The sequence below is a fragment of the Falco peregrinus genome, chromosome 1 (genome assembly GCF_023634155.1).
Source record: "Falco peregrinus isolate bFalPer1 chromosome 1, bFalPer1.pri, whole genome shotgun sequence".
NCBI classification, from domain to species: domain Eukaryota; kingdom Metazoa; phylum Chordata; class Aves; order Falconiformes; family Falconidae; genus Falco; species Falco peregrinus.
In genome coordinates, this window is record NC_073721.1 from 86,468,306 (window position 1) to 86,491,725 (window position 23,420).

Consider the following 23,420-nt stretch of genomic DNA (forward strand, 5'->3'; position numbering starts at 1 on the left):
ATTTATGTAAATCTGTTAAAAGTTGGTTTTCTTCCTGTGATACCATTTAATTGTTCATTTGCAGAGTTCTGGAACAACTGTTTGAGTGTCATATTCAAGAAAATAAGAACCGTCTGGATGAGGTAGGTGCTGCCCCTGTGATATTCTCCCTCTCTGCATATTACTTCAGCGACGTTTCCGAAGTACAGTGGAAATGCACTGGTATATTTGTAGGTAAAGGTAAACAGAATGCTTGGTGAGGAGCATCTCCTTCCATAAATGAGATTTGCAGACTCGTGGATCACAGTAGATCAAGAGTCACAGGCCCAAAAAAGGGACAACTGTCAACTTGCTGTGTAATTTAGTGACTTGGTTGCAAGCAGCCTCCCTTTCCTTCTGTCAGAATCAAGTCCTGAGTTCTGAGCAGATGGGCACTGTGGGGCTGGAGAAATGTCACCCCTTTCTTCCTTCACCCCTTAGAGCAAAATGCGCCACTTCTTGGACGTGCTGAAAGCAGATCTGGGCTGCAGCCCAGGCACTGGTGCGGAGCATATCCACACAGGCTGGGAAGCCTTTGACTCACTGGATCTGCAAGAATTTGGTATGATGGAAGAGCCTGAGTTTACCAGTACAAGTCAGAGGCAAAGAAAAGCTACAGAAAGTGAGGAATTCTTTGGGAACATGGATTTACCATTAAAGGAACCAAGCAAATGTGAATCACCAGTATTCAGGGAAAGTTCAAAGGGGAGACAGAGCAAGGATGACTTCTCAGAAGGTGTCGCTGAGATGCTGGATGCTGGGATGGAGTCTGATTCTTGTGTGAAATCTGAAGACAGCCCAGACACTTCACCCTCACGTGAGGCAACTTTAAACTTGATTACTTGTGACAGTGATTTGGAAGCCAGCAAGGGACTTGATGATCTTGAGGAAAGCTTTGCCGGCACCCTTCAGATCTCACATGACTATTATGAGTAGTAGCCAAAACGTAGCTGTTAAATGGCGATAGAGCTAGTTCTGTGGAGAACTGCCATTTTTTAAATAGTAAACTATTTATTTCTGTTTAAATGCTGCTAAAATCTAAAATGCTAAAAAATAATTGGGCATTAACTAATCTCTGTATTAATATAGACTCTAAAGGGTAGTTATACAATATTTTTTTGTTATTTTGTCTATAATTGTATAACGGGACAAATTTTTGACAATATTAAGATTAGATATATATTTTTAGAAAGATGTAATAGTAAGTTATGAAATATTTATTTTTTATTTATAATAAATTAATTGCTAGTGCAGCTGTGGTCCTGCTATAAAGATCCAAGATTTCATAGTCTACAGGAATTCAACTTACCCACATCAAAACATGGTATGCTACATCCCTGCAGAGCAGAGGTGGAACTGTTTGTCCATCCTGGAAGAGAACATTGTTTGATGTTAAATCCCATTGAGTCATAAATTCTTATAATCAACGTTTTTCCTTTTACAGTAACTGTAGAACATAAGAAACATACCTTTTCCTTGCATTACCTGGGGTGAAACAAGGAATGAGTGTGGACAGGTAACTTTCCAACCATAAGAATTCCTTTTGGTGCTGGTAGATGGTCATTCCTTCTTCAGCCCTCAGCTGTGAACTCAATTGTCTTATTCCTTGTACCGACAGGTATAAAGAGCCATTTTGCAGTATTAGTTACTGTCAGTCTTTGCCTAACCTGCTGCCAGCTCTCTGGCCTGAAAAGGACATTTATCTCTAACTACTGCACATGGCAGCTCTTGAGCCATTTTATACGCAGCTCTTGAGCTGTTTAATCCTGGTTGTCCATGATTCAGCTGATATTCCTGCAAAGTGAAGACTGCAACAATTTTCAAATGGCACAACACTAAAATACAGGGTTCAGTTTCTTGCATTAATGACAACCTGGGGATAGCACTCCGCATCGAGCTTTGGTTTTGAAAAAAGATTGAGCTGGGTATACTGATTGATAACCAAGGCTATCTAGTAGAAGACATATCAGGCATCTTGTACAGCAAATGGATAAAAGTCTATTTTATGATTAAAGTTTAAATTGAAGTTAGTGCATGCATTGCACAAAATCAGCTCAAATTTCTTTGTCTAAGCGGAGTACAGCTATTACCTGCCATTCACGTTACTGTAGAATGAGCTCAACAGGGTCTGTGGAAATGCCAGGAAGTTCCGTTGCCTTGCTGTGGGTGAGGAAATACAAGAAGCCTTAGGAACTAGATAAAGCTTGTCCACAAATACCTCTTAGGGTTGGTCTTAATCTGCTTCCTCCAGCAGTGGTTACTGTTCATAGAACTGCTACCTCCAGCCTTCCCTGTGGCTCATGAGTGTCTGCCAAAGACTATTGAGCCTGTAAGCTAGGCGACTGATTGCAGCTGTAGGGATCTCCTATAGACACAGACCACTGCTTTTTTTTTTTTTGGCAGGGGGTGAGAACCAGGTGGGAAGAAATCTCAAAAAAACTCTAGACAAAGCAAATCAAACAAAAGCAACATTTCTGGCACAGTCACCAGCATTGCAGTGCAGAACATAATTTACAAAAAAAGCAAGACACTTTTTTTTTTTTTCCTGGCTGCTTTGGCCACAGTAATAAATCACACTTGTTGATGATGACAGCAGGCTGGGGTTTATTTTAGCCACACAGAGGCAGCTGTGCAGATGGGTACTAGCCTTTCATCTGCCACACTCAGCTGGCTGCCTTGTAAATCTGGCCTGCAGCTTGAGTCCTCCGGCTCACCGAACAGTAGGTAAGAGTGGGAGGATTTTGTATCCCTCTATCAGAGATTATCTTACTGCAAAGACACCCAAAAGGCTGCTTCAGTACAGTGCAGGGATGGCTGGTCCTCGATCACAAGTGATCAAAGCTCTTCTCCCATCCCCAAGGAAGCTGTATTCATTACCCCACAGACTGGAAGGGCAGGATGCACCTGGAGAAGTACAGTTGCTATTGCATAAACAATTTTAACACAGAGGGACTAGTTAAAAAACTAAAGAGCATGGTTAAAAGTACCCAAGCCTTGTTGCTTCTCAGGCAGGACCTCACCCACCCTTGGGGCCCACCATTCTGTGTTCTCCAATCTTGGTCAATAATGGAATTCGGGTGGGGTTTTTCTCCCTACCCATCACTGTACGGTATCACTTTTACATCATAAAAAAGATCACTTGGCAAACTTTGGCTTGTGGTCAATGTGAGTGTGATTATAAAGATTAGTAAGAATTTCCCATCTAAATTCTGCAAGTAAAAAAACCTAAACACCACATCAGTGAAAGTGGTCATGACATCATCTCACAAGAAGTTGCAAATAATGACACACTGATTTCCTGTTGTATGAGTAACACAAAAATAAACAAAACTAGTTCCTTGACCATATTTCCTGTTGATGAGCTGTCTGAGCATCAATGCCATTTTTTCTGGGTAGATGGAACTTAAAGGAGTAAGTAAATTCATTAAAACAGACCTTTCACAAAGAAAGCATCTGTCTGCCTAAACCACAACTGTGAACATTTCTTGAATCCAGAGTGAAATTTCTGGTAAAGAACCAGAAGATTATGCACTCCAGTATCCCAGCAGCTGGAGCAGTCAGCCCGGTCCAAGGAACAGGTTTCTCATTGTACAGCCACTCCCACAAGATAGTGGGGAAAAAATATTCTAGATCAACTAATTGATTTTATATAGATAACATTTATCTACAGATCCAAAAAGCAATTGCAGCCTAGCCAGGGCTTAAAACTTTCTCCCTTTTGTTCACATTTACTTTAAGGTGGTGCTTAAAGCGTAAGTTGTGTAAGCAGCTTGATAGCAAGCCTGACCCACATCACTGGTAACATTAATCGACAGTGCATGCTTTGTTTTTCTTCTGAGGTTTTTTTTCACTCTGGGTTGTTTGTTTTGTTTTGGGGTGGGTTTTTTTTTGTCTCATCACCTTTTATATCTATATACTCAGGTCTTGGCACAAACTTGTAGTCATGACACCATTACAAACCTGAATGCCTCAGAAGTAACAAACTGGAACAGTCAGCACCTGTGATGTGCAATGTAAAGACTTATTTCTGCCCAGATGTACATGGGTGGTGAGCACGTACATAACACCATCAATGTTTACTTCAAATGGACAAAAGCCCACTATTCTTACTTCACTCTGTAACAAACTTTAAAGCCTACAGTTTTGTCATCACAACTCTTGTTTTCAAAGGTAGGACTCTGTTTATTTACAAAGTATTAAGTGGGGCTTTTGGTCATTTGAAGTAAGGATTGTGATGAAAGAAAAAGGTGCTTAGATGTCTTAGGACTGACCAGAAAACAAAAACCTTCAAAAGTAAAAACCAAGCTATCATTTTATCTGTGATCAACTCCATGTCTAAGACACCTACGCATTTTTCATTTAGGCTTAGCTGCAGAATGACTCCAGGGTCATTACAGCTATGCAACAGTAGTTGTAGAACGATGCAGCTCAACCAGTATCATTTTATAATTCAAGGACAAATGGCTACCAGAGTGGGGAAAAAAAGAGCCACTTTTTTTTCCCTCCACAATTATCTGTGCAAGGAGTATGAACAAGAGTACTGGAGCATCAGCATAAATAAAACCTAGGCCCAGGAGCTTCATTTGCAGGACCTAATGCAGGCTGTTTCACTGCCGTGACAGCACAGCTCCTGACCAACAAGCCGTCCCACTAACACCCTTCAGTACCCTGCTACTGTTCCTCTGCCTGTGCACCACTGAAAGGTAGCAAGGAGAAATAGCAATGGAAAATGAACGTTAAAGGGAACGTAGGAAGAAATTAAAGGGGAAAGGGAAATTGTTATTTATTCCATCTTTTGAAACATGGTGAGACCTATTATCAGGTAGGACACGGGCACAGAGTAGAAATTTAGATGCCACTTGTTAACATCTGTCTTCAAACCTATGTTAAAGCTTCCACAATACAGAGGTAGAGAAATTGAAGCATTTATATTTTGAGTATTTGAGACCTAAAAATTAATGAAAACAGAAAAAAAACCAGCAAATTGTAACTCAGGGTGTATTTCAGGGAGCTCTGGGGAACTCCACCGCTCCACTTTAGTTTTTGACCACCCAAGGCAGGAGGAGCATACACTGATAGGCAAGTGCAGGGCACTGCAGCTGCATGATGCTTCTAGAGCCACCAAGCCCTTCTCTCTGGCATCTCCCAGGCACTTAACCTGCTGGTCTCAGGAGCTAACACCTGGTGTGTACCACAGATGATAAGGAACAGAACAGTAATTTTAATAAAAACAGTTTCTCCCTCTCCAAGACAACAAACCCAGATACTCACAAGCAGTCTGGTCTTCCTGTTTCCTTTATCAATAGTGGAATCTGCTTCATTCAGAAACTACCATCTTCCGTTTTTATTCCAAGTAGCAAAGCAAGTGATTTGCAAACAGGTGAGCGTAAATTAATCTGCCACACCAGCCATGGCACCAGCATGGGTCACACCAGCCAGCAGATCCAGTTTCAAAACCTGCAGTGGGTCACGGGCCAGCGGAAGCTGAGCACGTCACAGGGATAAAGCATCGCTGGGAAAGGAGAGAATCAGCAATTACCACTGGCATGACAAATCATCGGTTAGTTGAGCTGTAGAGCACCCATAGATCATCTCCATCTCAACCGCCCTAAAGAAAACCTAGGGGGACTCCGGGGTGTCAGGCAGTCCACAAGTAGCAACAAGAAGAGTTAATTCAAGTGAAGGGAACCAAAACTGAGAATGCCACGTCTACTGCGCATAGGACTTTCTGTTCTCTGTAGAAAGCCTCCAGAGCAGCTGGGTTCTCTCTTCAGACCTCCTAAAGGGACTGATCCTTTCAGCTCGCCCACTAAGCTAATTCCAGCAGACAGCAAAGGGCACGAGGTGTGCCTCACACCCAGGTGACAACACACAAGTTACATTTGCATTCATCTTTTAAACTGTGAGAGTGGCCTACAAAAGGTGTGGGCTCTCCACCCAGCACCATGCTCCAGGCTGGAGGAACGCGGGAGGTGCTGTGCACCCATCCCCACTGGGCTCTGGCACGGGATGCTGCTGCGCTCTCGCTGCTCCTGTAGATCCCAGGCTTCGACACACAGAGTCTCCCCTGCAATCCTTCCAGCCCTACTGCCTTGGGGGAATGAAATTAGACCTTGAGAAGGGCAAGTAAAGGCTACATAAATGGAGTAGGGAGGCATATGAAACCTGAGAGAGAGAGAAACTTGAACACAGCCTCAGCTTGGCAGGCCACCGAGCCATGCTATCCCATTCTCATGGGGACAGGCAGCATGATCTGTAGCATGAGGTACAGAGCTCTCTGCAGTTATCCCAAGAATTCAGCAAGCCCGTACGACTCCTCTTACAGTATCTGCGTGAGGGCTGCGGCATAGCTTACAGCTTACAGCAGCCAGAGCCCAGTTCCAGAAGATGGGTAACAGAACTGTGAGGTTACCCCAGCTCTTCCCAGCTATCTGTTTCTCACTCATAAGCATGCCCACATGCCAAAGGAGAAGTGAAGCAACATGTCAAAGGCCATCAGCTCTCCTGTCAGCCTGAGAATTCCTCGCAGGACCTCAGAGGTATAGCCTCTCCAACTGGAAATTCAGCTCAGAGGAATTTGGCACCCTGCTTTTTCCTGACGTTTGACACAAGCAAGACCAGAGATGATACAGATAGCATAGGTTTGGGAGCTGGCTATGAGGCTTCCCAAACACCGGGCACAACCATCTCAGATAACAGTGGATTGTAAGAAAAAGATAGAAGAGCTCCTCGAGCTCTCATCTGTTTCCCTTTCCTCAGAAACGAGCTTCCCTCCCACCTTGAGAGTCTTAAGCCTTACACAGGGGCTTTCAGCTTAAACATAGATCTTTCAAAGGCCCTCACTGTAGCTTTCCATAGCATCTGTTTTCTCCATGGCTGTTCCTCACTATTTTAACCTCTTAGAGCTTCTGTTCAGTTCACTTGATGGTGCAGTCAGATCTCCCCAAAGGGTTCTTGGGTACATCTCCACAGCCAGCTCCTTGTTGTCCATCCCTTCACCTGAAGAAGCAACTGACAGGTGAGAGCACACCCCTGCCATCAGGCACCCGTGATGCTAGCTCCAGCACCACCGTAACAAAGCTATGGGGTGGGTGAGCAATGGGCCAGCTCACAGCCAGAGTTGGCTTCACAGGTATCAGGACAATCCAGTCAGTAGTATTAGTGCAATATTTCCAGTTTCTTTCAACAGAGAATGTAAGTTAGCCTCAGTTCTGCTTATTTGTCATTATTTAAATACCAGCATTGTGCAGAGGGATAAGGCTGACCTGCTGTCCTAAAAACAGGCTGAAAAGGAGAATTTTATTTTCAATTTCATGGCATAACATGCACTGAAAGCACTAAACTCGCCTTGGCAGCTCTCCTAACTAACACCATGGCACTAACGGTAAATTTTGCTCTGACTGCAGGGAATGCATACACTCAGCAATGCTCCTTATTTTAGCTAGATTAGTTTTTTCGCAGTGCATCAAAGCTACTGCATTTAATACCTGTCATTTGGATTCCTATCGCTCTTCTGATTGGTGTGGCTGTGGAACAGTTCTTCTGCCCTTCAAAACTTAAGAGAAACTTGGGGAGGAAACAAATCCTTCAACCATCTACCTGTGTTTCTGTTTTTTTGGTGAACAATTGCACTTTCCTCTTCTTTCCTAATTACACCTTCATCCTGCTTACTAACACAACACAACACAGTGTTTCCCTTCTCCTTACGAAGGGGAAAACAGATGTTCTTGTTTGGACAGGGCATTGCTACAGGAACCCACACGCTCTAGGAAGACTCAGCATGTCTGCCGAAGGCGGTAGTGATCATTTTCAGGTCAGGCTGAAAGAGCCATCCATCAGGACAGAGGAAGAAAGAATCACCTAGCAGCACCCTGTAAGGAACAAGTCCTTGGCCCCAGCGTCCTGGGGGGATATTTCACCATAACAAGTGGGATCAGCAGGGCAACTGTCTCAGACCGGCTGAGCCATTGCGTTGTATGTGATTTTCTCCTTAATCCTTCTGGAGATGCCGTCAGGAACCTAACTGAACCCAAGTTTTTATAAGACTTGATTCTTGTCTGTATACTTCTCTTTTTCAAGTCAGAAGTCACCCCCAAAGAAAATCTAATCAGATTTCTTCATTAAGACAGCTGGCCTACATCTGCCAGATAGCTTTCAGTACCACAAGAATCAGGAAATAGGGCTAATGTCATTTTTTTAGTGAAAGGGTGGCTTAAAGAGGATAATTGAAGCAGTACAATTCCCTAAGATTTATAGTTTCAAATTAAATTGCTTCTCCTAATTCAGGGAGAGAAGTAAACATTTGGTGACTGATGGACACCTACAGCTCCTGGTCTTCAGGAGGCAACTCAAGTTTTTGGAACACAGAGTGAGCACCTGTTATTCCTGGAGGCTCAGAAACAGTCACTTCAGAACAAATGGATTTATTTCTGTACTGCTATGGTGCAAGAAACTCAATGAACCTTGATTAATCTGCTAAAACAATATTTTCCACATTACCAAACTAAACCCAAACTATCTTCTAATTTCCTGAAGTCTTTCGCTGAAGATTGTGTCAATGGAAAGACATTTTCAGCTTCAGTACTGTGAGTAGCACAGCATGCAGCCAGAAGAAATCAGATACAGACATGCACACATGAAGTATGCAGTTCCTTCGGATCACTGGTTGTCAGTATTAGCCAGGCTTGACAGGGGCTTTCTTCATAGGTGCTTAACACCAGTGAAAATTCTTCATTCGCCTCCGGGTATGATAATTTGGGGTCTGTTCATGGAAGGATTCAATGTCCTTCTAAATTTACGTAAGGCACATGATCGTCATTTTAGAAATGGCTAATAATAAAAATAATCTGAACCTCATCTGCAAGCCCTGCAAGTCTTTTGTGGTTGGTTTTGGTTATTACAGCAGATACTTTAAATCCATAGAATGAGCAGGGCAGCAAATAATACTGGTTTGGTATGTTGGGGATGGCAGATGTTTGGTTTAAACTTGATGTCCATCTGAAAGATTGTCACGCAGATTAGTTTGGGAGATGTGGTGAATGATCAGAAATGGGATAGAATTTTTCTAAGCTCTACCCCTTCTAGCTCCCACATCTGTGTTGGGCCATTTTGCAGGTAGAGAGCCCAAGAACACAACACATGCCCTGAAATCCTTGCTTTAGAAAAGCTCCCAAAGAATGCCATGAAGTCAAATGTTACAGCATGCCTGCAACCCTGAGCACCTCTGAAGGACAAAGAAGTTTTGTGGCAAAATACTCCCAGGCTCACCTATCTCCTACTTACACTTGGGTTTTCTTTGAATGAATAAGGCCAGTTTAAAGCAATTTTAATATCAACAGAACTAGCTTTTAAGTATCAGAACCACCACTTCCCTAAGTATTACATTCCACTGGAGCCACAAAACTGCCATCACTCAAACGCACATGCTGATGGCAGAAGGTTCAACTTGCCCAAGAGCCAGACAGAGCTAACGTGATATGCAGCAATACGAAATACCTTGCTTAATTCAGAGCTGATGAGCATTCACCTATGCACCAGCCCTCACTTAACTCCAGCTCTCCTGCAACACCGTTCTCCTGCCAATACCTGTGTAAGTGATGTTCCCATCATACTCACGAATTGTGACCATCCTCAAGTAGCTCTTGGGCTGCAGAAGGTAAACTGGCAACATTTTTGTGGCGCTGGGAAGCTTCTGTCTTCAGGCAGAGTCCAGCCTTCCACAGGATGTTCATAAAAATAGTGGAGAGATAGACACATTTATATGCTGTCATTGACTCCTCCGGGAAAAGGAATGGGCGTGAAAAAACCCCAACCCATCGGATCCTATACAGAGCAACTGTCACATGTAAAACTTCCCGCTAGGTACCTAGCATTGCTGAGTTTCATGTAACCTTCATCTATCCACAGCTATTCACAATTTAAACAACCCTAACAGCTGAATGAGAGCTACTTCAGTTCCCCTAGTCAAGGCCCCAGGCTAGGAATCTTTCTCGTCAGCTCCCCCAGGTTTCTCTTGTACCAAGTACTGGAGCTTTTGCCCAAGCAAGCTGCTGGCCACTGTGCCAAAGCCATGAGTCAAGTCGCTCCCCTCTCAGCCAACTCTGGCCACCAGAAGGCTCTAAGAGGGATTTTACAGTGGGTGGAAAATAACAGCTATAGTTTACTGCAATTTGGAAATCTAGGCTTCTCAAGAGAACTTTGCCTCGGGTCTAAAATCAGTATAAATAATAAGACTGATCAGAACTGCTGGGTGTTTTTACCATGTGCTTAGGACCCCAGGAAACCACACTCCCTCTTCTGATTTTAAATCCACGGCAAATAAGAGAGCTTTGCCCACACCGAACATCACACAGGACATTCTCCAGGATTTGGGGGGTTGATCAGACAAGTACATAGATAGCTGATACATTACTGTCTTACCTGAAGTCAATTAATGCTATCAAACTGAGCACACCTAGAAGACAGATTTCAGTTACAAGCCCGGTCATTTCAGATATAGTTAAACGGGCGGCACACCAGGTATTTAGCAAAGACAAGGGAAATGCAATTGTCCAGTGTGAAACTGCGATGTCCAGTGAGCAATTCCTTTATCATGAGGTTATGGGGGTCTTGTGCTGCGTCAGGTATCATATAGCAAGCCTTTTAGACCACCTCCCTTTCTGACTAAATGTCAATTACAAAATGAAGAAAAACTTCACTTAATAATGAATACACAATAGTGTTAGTTATTGGTAGCAGCTCCAACGATAGTAAGTAAGTATACAATCAACTGTTTCCTCTCACATGCTTTTGCAAAGGGTTTTTCAACTTTCAGAACATTTTTCTCCCACTTAAAGGTTACAGGGAAATTGAATATTCAATACTAAAAATAGCTTTAGAAAATGCAAAACATTATAAACAATGATGATAGTGCATCAGGCGCAAGACTTCCCTACCACAAAGATGACAGCTATTAGAATTTCACAGTACAAGTTTTATATTTGTACTGAGATGCAGGACAGTACCTGCAGCACTTTTGAAGAGGGATAGCAACTCTGTGTACTGAAGGTAAAGTCCCAGCCTAGGACTACACATGAAAACTAAGTTCCCTGATTTTTCTTTTAATAATGGAACAATAAAAACTCATGGTTGCTTCAAATGTTTATTTCCATGGCAAAAATAGACTATAATATATTCATCTCACATATATTACATTCAGTAATACAAGCTTTTCTGTCTATGAAACACAATTTGTACACTGTTTTACAAACCAATTTCAGTTTTACAAGAATTAAAGCTGTTCTGATTATACATTTTTACAGTATTGGTGGTAAGACAGCAAAAACAGACACATTAACCACTAGCTTAGTACTAGAAAATAATACTTCATGTTTGCTACTGTTTAAACAAAGTCTCATTTAAATCCTTGCATACTGGCTCAAATGAAAATGGAAGAAAATGGAGCCAGATCCTGCACTTCTCTGACATTAAGGACTCAATCCTACAAAACTGCTGAAAGGCCTTTGAACACCTATTTGCTTTAACTGAATGAAGAGATTTCAGCAATATGCAGGAGTGTACATACCCACCGATTTGCCAGGTCAAGCCTCTACAATTTCAATCCAAGCCCCGCCCACCCACCCCCACCCCCCCGATCAGCCATAAATCGGACAGGTAAGTTGGGTATTTCAAAGCAATTTAAGAATGTATCTTTGTAAAAAGCATATACACCTTGTCTGTCAGAATTATCCAGGATTAGCAAGGTGACAGACTGGAGGATTTTACATGGGTTTCCCCTATCAAGTTTCCTACCATTCTAAAAATTCATAGCATTTGCAAAATCTTTAAAGTATTATAAAAGTCTCCTAATTTTACCTAAATATTTCCAAATGGAAAAACAGCATTTAAATTCCCTTTATAAACATTAGGCACCTTCTGAAACTGTGCTCATAAAATTAATAAATTTGGTAGTTTTGATTGCCGCATATCTGAACATTCCGGTATCTACAGACTTGCTCTCTAATTTATCACAGGCTGTATCTGTTGTAAATTCTATTCATTAGATTCCTTGCATTTGATTTCTAACTTCATTCCGTAATTAGAGCTGAAGAATAGACTTCTAAAGAACAAATACACCAGAGGTTACTCTTCACCACTGAATGCAGCATCATGTGGAATACAGCAACAGAACCAAAGGCCATTCACCAACAGTTTTTTGAAATGCTCACCGAAGTTAACAAATCCTTTTTTTCAGCCCCTGTAGACCTTAAAGTAACATATGTGATGCCAACAGGATGCACCAAGTTAGCTGGTCCCCAAGAGGATCATACTAAGACTTTTTTCTTCTTTTTTACAGACATGTTTGTAACAGCTGTTAAAAGGGGTTTTTCCCTTACCTTAGCACAGTATTATATTATTTTAATATCACTGTACTGCAAATGCTGCACTGCAACATAATTTCTAAGCACATGTTAAACTCCGCATTTCAAAGGCCTGATTTTCAGCCCAGCTTTAAACCTGGTGCAATTCACACCTACTGTAAACCTGGCTGCATTCATAAAGTATCTAGACTTTCAAATCATCTAACCTGCATTCATCAGAAATTATCACTGCAAAACTGCATGTATGCCTATTCCCCCTGCATTTTGCATGTGTAAAACCAGAGACCATGGTTTGAAAAACCTGACCTTTAATAAGTAAACAGAAACTGAGCTGACAGATTGCATTAAATATATCTGGAAAGGAAAATATGTAAAAATAGCAGAGCCTCTGAAAAAAACATTTGGAGTTTCAAAAATCACATTTTAAGAAGCCAGTAAAAATAACACCTATGACTACATATTCACTTAGCCTACCATGCCATGAAAAACATACCACATGAATCAAACCCTTCTAGCAGCTCTACTGTGGACACAAAATCTTCCAAATCCTCTTCAACATGCCTTCAGCCATTCCTCAAATCCTCACTCTCTACTTCCAATATTTTGTACTTTCACAAGAGAATTTCTTCCAAACTATCTCAGCTACTTTTCCTTTGAATGTTGTAGCTTCGTGTATGCACATTCCTGCTGCATTCTTTTGGTTAATTCTTGTAATCTGTATTTAAATTTAAAGCAGTCATGTGAGTATTCGTGCTTTAAGGGCTCCAGCTTTCATTGGCAATAAGCCAATTTTAATTCCTACAATATCAGGAAGAACTGCAGGAGCGGACTCCGCCTTTGCATGGCTTTGCAGTATTAAAAAAACCCACCACAACCCAAACCCTAAAGCACAGAGTTCTTAGCAATTGAAGTGTTGTTTCTTTTAAATTAATAATTTGAACTAACTATTGAAATATAGTAATGAGTTCACTATTTTTAAGTCTGGGGTTTTAGTAATGCTACTGATAATAAGGTCTTATTACACAGCTATCTTGTATGATAAACAACCCTGCAGTTCCCAAGTTTGGTCCAGAGGCCATTGAAATCTACTAGCCACTCAACTTTAACAGCTGCTCCAACAAGAACAATATAGCAGCAGCCTCAGGTAGTCTTACTTATGAAATTTAAGAAGCTATTTTTGGAGAAAATTGCTCAAATGTCAGCCACTTCAAAAGAAGATACACAGCATGATAAAAGGAGCCAAAAATATGTTTCTCAAAATGTCAACATTTTTTTTCCATTTTAATAAAATTTATTTTACTTTTATTTGTTATTGCTTTACTTTTTAAATAAATGTTGATAACTTACAGCAGCTTTTTATCTACAGAAACTACAGAAACTCTGCCTACTCACCTGCTTTGAATTAATTGTATTTGTACTTATAAACCACAGCACCCTGCACTTGTAGTTTTTACCATTCACTTGTGCAAAAGATATCACAATGAGAGCAATACTAAGGCATAAAACTTTCCCTGCTCTTCACAGGGGACAGCAGAAAATGGAAAGCTCTGCTGTGCAGGCTGCAGAAAAGCTGTGCAATGCTCCTCTGTGTACCATGGAGCTTCTCCCCCCTGCAGAACAGGGCAAGGAGTCGTTTGCAGCCTACAGCTAAGCTTGCTAAGTCAGTGACATCTTTGCAACAAACAGGTCTCTGACAAGTTCTTAGAGAAGAGCTGCTCGCCTAAGACTACAAAGATTCACTGGCCAAAAACATCTCTCATCTGAGCAACCAAGAAAGAAATCAAATGTGGAAAAACCCTTACTACAATTTATGGGTTCTTCCTCTGACTCTTCATTGAATTTTATCCTAAAAAGCGTTTTCCACCTAGCCCACAAAAGACGGCCAAATCTGTCTCTTGACAGTATATAGCACCTTTATTTATCCCTGAGAGCTGTGACATCCCTAGAGATCAGCATCCTTTGCCATTTACTGCAAGAATGTCTTCATACAACTTTTCTTACTAAAAAAATTCAGCTCAAATCTTGCGTAATAATCCGGTTTTATCCCCATAAAAACAGAAGCACATTTGGCAAAATGGACAGGCTTATAGTGGAATTTTAAGCTTTTGACCAATAAATCCACCTCTGATACACACTGTGACTGGATTTGGACGGTGGATGTTCTTATAATGTCCAACACTTCATGAAGCACTCGGCACATCTAGATGTAAAAAAGCATCCCTTTTCAAGGCTCAGAACAAAGTGCTAAGAATTGAATTTTCTTTTAAAAGAAGTTAACTGGAAATCTAAACAGTATGTTTTAAAATTTGTTTTTGTTACAGGAGGTTGCAAAGTTTGTTTTCATTTGGTATCTTTAGAAAAGAAACTGCTCATTTTACATGCTTACTTGGAGCCATACGCTTACATACAAAAACCCAATTCTGCTACCTTCAGTAGGAAAACCCACATAAAGTCAAGTCTATGAATGCAAAAACAGACTGCTGATAGGCAGAAATGAAAGCGGAAGTGGAGGAGGTAGCAGTGTTACGCTTAAAAAAAAAAAAAAAAATAGATCAAGACGGTGACTACCAGATTAGAGAGCAACTGCCTCTAGAAGTAAACACAACTTCTTTCAGCAAAACAGAAAAGAAAGCCGTAAAACACACATTTCCTCACCCACCCCAGATAATCCTGGAAGTTTTGGATTAAATTGCTTGTTTTAACTGCTCCTTTTAGTGCCTCATACCTGGTGTTCTGTCCCAGTTACTGCTGAATAGCTAAAAATTGTTGCTCAAAGTTGGGGTTGTATATAGCTTTGTTAAAAGCTGCATGTACCAGGTTATGAAGATCACAGTCCAAAGTTCAGAAATGGAAAAGGTACAAGCTACATTTTAGAGCATACCTTCCCATTCAAAAATATTTCTGAATATAGATGTGAACTGTGGCAAAAAGTAGCAATGTTTTTGAAACACAGCGCGATACAAATAGCTAAGTACAGTTGTTTCTTTCAATACTTTTGTTAACACAGAAGATTGCAAGATTTATATATAAAGAATCAGTCTTCAGTAACTGGTTTCCTCTGGACTTCATTTTGTACTTTAGGCAGTTCATACTTCCTAGGCATTTCATAGTTACAAAAAGAACATCTTCTTCCCCCATCTGAAATATTCAGTCTTACTTTTACTGAAAGAAGAAAAATTCAGACTACCTGAAAGCATACAAAATGCACTAGATTAATACAGTGTACTTTAAAGTACTACATTTTTTATAGAATGACATATTAGCACAAAGTCATTTGGACCATAGGTTTTCTTTTTAGAAGTAGCTTATTACAGAGGAAAGCAAGGCAACATATTTATTATTCTTAGTTAATGTTTTGGAAGACGATTATTGTTTTGAAGGGGGTTTAATTATTCATAATAGTTTCCAAACCCTTGTTACAGCTCAGAAAAATAACTAATTTCACCAGTGATAAAAATTACTTTCAGTCTGATTTCATTTCACTAAGCAGGTATCAAGGAAAATGGACACTTAAAATGCCTGCAGACTGGTCTACCTTAGGGTTTTTTTGAAATTAAACCAGGTATCTACAAACTAATAGCTCTCTTTTGAATAAGGATTTTCAACTCAGCATTTCAAAACACTTGAAAAGGCAGGTAAAGCCATACCGTCCCCATCTGAAAACCACAGAGAATTATTTAGGGATACTGTCATCAGACCAGACCCATGGGACAAAATGGAAACTACCAAAAGTACAATTCATCCTCAGGTCCATGCCACAGCCATTGACTCAACCACCTACACAGCTACCAAAATACCCACATCTCCAGTATCACCTCTAAGAGCTCTTACATTCTGCAAGTGTTCTCAAACAGCTTCTGTGGACATTCTTTACTGCAACACTGCACAGCATTAGCAAAATCTGTTCCTAGTAATGACAAAATATTCTGGAGGGTTCTACAGAAAACTCCAGTGCTTTAAAGGTTTTCTTGACTGGGAACATAAACATTTTTAAAGTTCATCTTTGCACTGTGTAAACCAGCAATCATAGCTGCCACACCACCTCCGTTACGTTTCATACGATCATTTCTGCTTCACCACTATGCACCTTCTTACTCCAACTTTGGTTCTTCCACTTCACCAACTTAAAAGGCTCTTCCAAAAATAACAGGTTAGTAATGGTATATTACCATATGACACAATGCATGATTATAGTTTCTATGTTTAACTACATAAATAACAGAGCAAAAAAAGTGCTTAAAACATTTGCATCCACTTTGATTTCAGCCAGTAAAATCAAACTGTCCTCTAAATATATGAATAATACTGAATGCGTACTGTCTCCCATTCATTTGTTTCCAATAACCTTGTAGGTAATATTTTTCCCCTGCTTGTTACAGGTAAACATGCCTCCGCTCAAATGGCAGTTAGCAACAGTTAACGGGATCTTTCACTTGTCATTTCTATTACACAGCACTACAATTACCTACCAATAGCTTCCCCTAGTACTTTCTGCATGATTTTTGAAAAGTGAGTTCAAACATCATCAGTCTTTTCCTCTGAAAATATTATGCTGTTTAAAAAGTTTTGAGTTGTGGTGTTTGGGATTTTTTTTTAACTAAAAAATACTGAATATAAAAATAACTGTATTTAAAGCATCAGCTTAAAATATCTAAGAGCTGCTGATTTTGCTGAGTAAACCAGAGGAAACCAAAAGTTCATTTTAAAAAATATAGTTGTATTGTTCTAAATATAAAATTGAAAGCAGAATGAAACTGCATAAGACCTTGACATTCCCAAGGAGCAGGTTTCTCACCCTGTGTGCATCTACAGCTTTTTTGCACAGTTTACTAACATTATGTTTTAAAACATAATTGTTAAGTTGTGCCTTGTACTTCCATTCCATAAGATACTTATTTTGCCCAGAGTAACACCACTCTAAAGAACATATGCAAGTACTACAGACCAGCACAAGTAAAATCATTCCCTAATACGACTGCAGCTGAACACGGGAAGAGTTTAGTCCAGCGAAGATCCTGCTTTGCAGGGACTGTTACACTGACTTGCATTTAACAGCCACATACCAGCCCTGAAAGGTAACAGTGTGATTCATCATACAAAGAAAACACCAGTGAGAGCAGGTCTGCCTGGACAACTGTAATTTTCTTTCTGTAAACTCTTGCAGAGTCCCTTAGGAAGTGGCAGGGGTTATATAAGTCTAGAACTTTTGAGAAACTGAATGAGAACTCCATAGACGAAAGTGTACTGTGAAAGAGTCTGCACCATCATCATTCTCTGCTGCCTCAATATGTCCAGCACTCGTGGGATGTCCAGCATCTGGAGAAAGAGAACAAACCATTACAGTGACTGGTGAGCAAGGAGACTGACTTGCGCTTTGTCAGCAGGAGGTTCAGAGCACTACCAGTGATCTAAAGGGAGAATCAGCTGCTCTAATTTCAGCTCCAGCAATTCATTGCCCATGCCTGCACTATGGATTGCACTACGCCGCTGACCACGACTACCTTATTTCCTCACCTGGGAAACAGGCATAATGTAAAACTTCTCTATCTCATGGGGTATGGGTCTTCACAAACCTAATTGCTTCAAAAGTCTGTCACAGTATTAGGAAAAGGATCCACAACAAAACAGTTTGTTGACTCTCAGCTGGCATATTATATTATTAATAAACACGTCATAGCTGTTCACTTCTGGCTAAAAGCTGATAGGACAAGGTTTTGTTCTATCAAACTACTGCTTTGACATCTGCCGAGACTGATACTGCAAAAACACTACACTTGGGAACGAAATATTTAATAACAAGCGAGTGGCTACAAAGCATGTTCTTTAATATTATCCATTAAGACTAAGGCATGAAGTAAAAGTGGTAAAGTCAGAGTGAAATCCTGAAATATGCTTAATAGCCTAGGGCATACCTTGTTCCGCTCCATGACTTGACATCTTACAGAGTCAAGAATCCAAATGAGCATTCCAGTGCCCAGTGTGTAAGTGAGTAACTCTAGAAGATTATTAACTTCTGCTGAATTGCCAAGAGCTCTTTCAACCACAGTTGTAAGGGCTCTTCCAAAGGCCACATCTTGGGAAAGCTCAGATAACCTGCCTAATAAATATCTGATGGTTGTTCATTTATTCTTCTCCTACCTAACTTTATTTAAAGCAAAAACAGAAAGAGAGATCACCTCATTGTGTTCCAAGCAAGCGATCATGATCTCTGACAGTATGACCACTCCTGTGCGTCCTACACCTGCACTGCAGTGTACCAGTACAGGAGGATTAGAGTTTTTAGGATCCACAGTGCTGTTCGTATGGCGCCGCACTGACTGTATCTCTTCCAAGTACGCTATTAAGTTTAATGAGATAAGAATAACAAATTTAGGAGATGAGGCCCCACAAGCCATGCTATTACACTGTATGACCACCAGAAAAGTAGTAATTTAACAAATGACATCCCACAGAAAAATGCTGCACTGTATAAATCACAAGTCACATTCCAACTAAAGCAATACAGATCTATAAAGACCATCTAACTTTAGTAAGACTTTCTTTGACTTGTTCCTTATTCCCCACCATGGCCCTCTTGCTACTACTGGAACATACAATGTGTAGCAGATCATGCAATTACGTTTTACCCTATATGAACTTTTAGTAAATGATATACTTGGCTTTAGACAGTCACTTTTACAAACTGACAAGTATATTCCTGTCAAAAATATAATTCAGTATCTCTTGCTGGTGTGAAGAAACCCTTTACAGCAGAATGCTTGACATACTTATCAAAAGCTAATTCACATATAGCAGCCATTTTAGAAGGTATTAAAAACAGAACAAAAAACCAACCCCAAAACAAAGTATTAAATACAACTTACAGAGAAATCCCTTTAAATCCTCCGGACAGCCATGCTCTGGCCAGTCAGTATACTGCAGATGCCAAACTGTCCTCTCCTGTCCTGTGAGAAGATGTTTAATCTTCAAACCCGTAGTTGCATAGCAGCCTGAGTCAGTACGGAATCGTGTGGTAATCTTAAATCTTCCATATGTTACAGTGTTATGTCTTGAACCAAGACGTGGCCAGTATCTGAAGCTTTTTTCTCGCCCACTTTCCTTAAAAGTAAAACATGTGCTTAACAAGAAAAGTAAGAATACTCATACAACTAACGCTCCTGTAACAACTGTATCTCTCCTCTAATAAGTACTACTACAGCATTATGGTTTCTCACCAAGTAAACCAACTTTCCAGAGGAAAGAGTTTGCAAATTCACATCTTTCTGCCAAGGAAAGCAAGACAGAATGGCAAAGGGGTGACTAGATATTTATCTTTGATTACTCTTCTCACTGGAGCAAAGATCTCCTTTCTCTAACAGTTCATTACAAAATCATTGTGGAATTTCGGGGAGAAACCTGACTCAATTTATACTCACTTCCTCTGCTGTCACCATAGCTATGATGGCAATCCCTTGTTCCCAGATCATCTGCCAGAAATCCTGACATGTATTCTGCAAAGGGCCCTGCGTAGCAATGTAATCCCACTCTATGCCACCAACAGAGATCTGTAAAAAGAAATACATTAGGTTAGTAATTATTGACAACTCCCTTTCTCCATTTCTTAAGTCAGCCATTTGAAGATGCACAAACTGAAAAAAAGACAGCAACACTGCAGAAGTAGGAGCCCATTGTGAGTTATATCTGCCTCCATTTTTTAGCTGTATCTTGTCACATTAGATGCAGAAGAGACACGATGTTGAAAATTGTATAGAGATACAGGTAAATAAATGTATTTTACATCATAAGCATAACGTAAAAGTGAGTAAATAAAACTGTATTTCTCTTTTGTGAATTTAAGGTATTCTAGCGAATTCAGGTTTAGAGAAGCTTTCATACACTGGTGCTGTAAATACAATTACATGCACCAAAAAGTGAGAATTAGCTGATGTTTCCTCAAAAAATATTATCTTGTTTGAGAAGTGACCGAAGAGCTACTCAACATTTGTGAAGGAGTTGAAGTATAGAAACTACAGTACCACGTCAATGTACAGATTTATTCAAAAGAGACGGCAATGCAACTACAACTGCTGCTTTGATGATCTCAGTTCTTTTCAGAGAAAGAATGAAGCCAATCGCAGTTGCACTTTGAGTAGGTAAATCCACTGAAAAATGAACAAACTGCTTTGAAGGTTCTTGAGGTCACCCTGCAACTTCTTCACTTTTTAAACAGCATTTAAAGAGCTACAGCTAGGGAAGGAGGGCAAACAAAGATTATGAAAGAGCAGATTTCTCCCTGGCTCCATCTGTTCCTCTAATCATCCAAAAAAGCTTAAGCTGGGAGCTAGCTTACTGCATCTTGTGGATCTAGTCTGAGAGTATGGAAGAAGAAATAATAAGGATTGTCACTGCAATTCAAAAATATCATAATCATTGCAAAGGATCCCAGTTTGTTAAAGCTATTTGCCTTTTTAACTGGGAAGAATGGACGTGCCTTCTGTCAGCACCAATCCACAGAGAGATGAGATAGAGAGAAATGAGACAGCAGATCAATACAGAAGCAAAATATAGAAGACCTCTCCAATAATCAACCCACCATTATTCTAGGTAATGAGGAAAACCAGGTTTCTCTTCTCCCCAAAGAAACCTCTGCAGAAGAAGGGAAAGAGACACACATGGAGGGATTCTCACTCATCTGACCAAACCAAAATTGATAGCCAAATCCATTTTCAGTTACCACATCAACTACAAAATATTTCTCCAACAGTATTTCTCTCACCTTGATATGAGATGCATTGATGTAACCCGTGTTATTTTCTTTGGTTGGGACTAGCTCTACTCTGGTATCATCATAAGGAAGAACGTCCTGGAACCGGTTTCTTTCAGCATTTTCAGGAAGCCGAGCTATTGAGCACTCACCATCTATAAGTCTTTTTTTCTGAATGCGCTCATATTCAGTAAACACCATCCCCTGCTCTAACCGTTGTTCCAGAACTTTACACTGAAAGGCAGAACATAGATAACCATATAAAATCACGTTCTAAGACTGAGTCTATTTTAATAGAGAATTCATGAAGGATGAAATGTATGTATTTTTCTCTTCTACATATTTTTTCAGTGCTTTTCCAGCTATTAATGTTTTCCACAAACATACCAGAATAAACAAGAAGCAACCCTAACCAGCAGCAATTTTGTTGAAGTGAAAACCAAGAAGCCTGTTATACTTCACTAGGTCACAAAGACTGTGGACAGCACTGGTGAAAGAAAAATTACGTCATAGCTTCTGTAAAGACAACCCAGAAAAATTTGGCCAAACCCGACAGCTATGCTATACTAAAAAACATAATCCAAAAAAAGAAATTAAGTCAACTATGTCCTTTGGATGGAGAAAAACTCTGAAAATGTGAAACAAAACACTTGCCTTAGTCAATGAGCTAATAATTCACTACCAATATTCCACATTTTTTTAAGACTGAAATTAATAAACCTTGCGTACAGCAGGCAAGCCTTTTTAGAACACTGCAGCTGAGGTATAAACCCAGGGTTTTTCCTACTAGTATAATTCAATGTGGTTTATGTAATAAGCTGCTCCCCCCCCTCCCTGCACCCCCCACCCCCCCCATTTATTCTTTCAAACCCAAGCTCTTTCTAAATCACAAAACACTTCTGGAATTTCAGCATCTCTTTGCCAACAATAATTAGAGGAATAATATGTAAGATTTCAGCCAGAAAATTTCATCTATGTCACATGTCCTCAGCCTCTCACAGCAACTATTTCATGGTATCAGGTCAGAAAATGTCTTGTATCAAATAACTGTAATGGCAAGTGTTGCAGAGGAAGGTGTAAAACCTCAATCATAAGCAATTTGCACATCCATAAATCAATGATACAAACTCCTTTATTATCTTTAGGCTAAATTCCCTCATCAAAACTAATAATCACATGAAGCTGAGCAATGAAACAGGTATTGAATCAACTTTAAAGTCATCGTCTAAAATATCTGCCTCTGGACTTCCTTTCATGTCACATGTCTCCTTGGCATTGCCTCTTCTCAACTGTTTTAGGAATTAACTCCCATTTAATGGTATCTGTTCTGCCTCCACACGTCTGCCTGAAGAGAAAGTGTAGTAACATGTCTTTTGCAGAACTTTACTTTATGGATTCTTCTTTTACCTCAACACTTTGGGTAGAGCTAGCTGAATAATAATATGGCTGGATTTAATAAAAGTCAATTCAGGAAGAGATGATGGCTGAAAATAAGGGGAAATAACCAACACAGGTACTAACTGTAGAACTGTATCTCAGTAGCAGAATGTTAATTTTTGTCCCTTAGCATCTTCTAGGAGCGTACATATAGTTCAAAAAGAACTTCAACTGTGTTGAAATGGAAGAGTCAAATCTCCCTCCTATAGCTCTCACTCCAAGCCTTCAAACTCCAAGACTGAATTTCTACTGTGTGACTTGCAATTAATTTTCTTGGTCTGTTCCTTAGAAGTGCAGCTGGTGAGAGCAGGACTGTTCCTTCAGGTTCTAATCCCTGCCCACTGACTGTCAGTAAATTGAGCTAGAGGGGGTCTGCAGCTGAGGATGCCCAACCATGCTCAGAACTGGATTCTAAAGAGACCTCTGGTCACAGAATACACAATAATCACTGCAGCCCTTGGTTTATCTAGATAATGCACCTGATCAGATGTGTGATGGCAGCACTGTTCTACATAGCCCTTCACAGGCTGGGTATTGACTGTATTTCACTTTCCTGCACCTACTTAATGATACACAAGGCAGGCTGGAGTATATTTACTAACAGTTTACCCTGACACAAGCAGGTAGAGTCTTATATTTCTGGAAGAATGATCCTCAGATTCTAGAACCTGATGTTGTCTGTGTGATCTGAGATCTTTTACTGAATTTAAACTTTCTGCAGGTCATCTAAGACATCTATATTTTCAGAGATCCACCTGAGGAAAACATAAATACAATTTGTACAAGCTGTACCCTGGGGATGCAATTTAATTACAAGATGTATTGTAAAATTTGTATGAATTATTAATAATTACAACTAAGTA

General features: G+C 40.2%; 2 protein-coding genes across 4 annotated transcripts in view; one reads left to right on the forward strand and one right to left on the reverse strand.

Annotated features, from left to right (window-relative positions):
- SPATA7 (spermatogenesis associated 7) overlaps window positions 1-1,271 on the forward strand; it is a 41,948-nt gene extending 40,677 nt beyond the window's left edge. For both annotated transcript variants that reach the window (XM_055803934.1, XM_055803936.1), the window contains exons 11-12: window positions 65-122; window positions 460-1,271. In XM_055803934.1, the coding sequence (XP_055659909.1) occupies window positions 65-122; window positions 460-954 (553 nt within the window). In that variant the 3' untranslated portion in view covers window positions 955-1,271. The remainder of the gene's footprint in view (window positions 1-64; window positions 123-459) is intronic.
- A 9,873-nt stretch (window positions 1,272-11,144) lies between these two features.
- Window positions 11,145-23,420, reverse strand: part of PTPN21 (protein tyrosine phosphatase non-receptor type 21) — a 47,716-nt gene continuing 35,440 nt past the window's right edge. For both annotated transcript variants that reach the window (XM_055803915.1, XM_055803922.1), the window contains exons 15-19: window positions 21,133-21,354; window positions 19,793-19,921; window positions 19,241-19,475; window positions 18,554-18,714; window positions 11,145-17,693 (exon numbers count right to left, since the gene is read on the reverse strand). In XM_055803915.1, coding sequence (XP_055659890.1) covers window positions 17,565-17,693; window positions 18,554-18,714; window positions 19,241-19,475; window positions 19,793-19,921; window positions 21,133-21,354 — 876 coding nt within the window. In that variant the 3' untranslated portion in view covers window positions 11,145-17,564. The remainder of the gene's footprint in view (window positions 17,694-18,553; window positions 18,715-19,240; window positions 19,476-19,792; window positions 19,922-21,132; window positions 21,355-23,420) is intronic.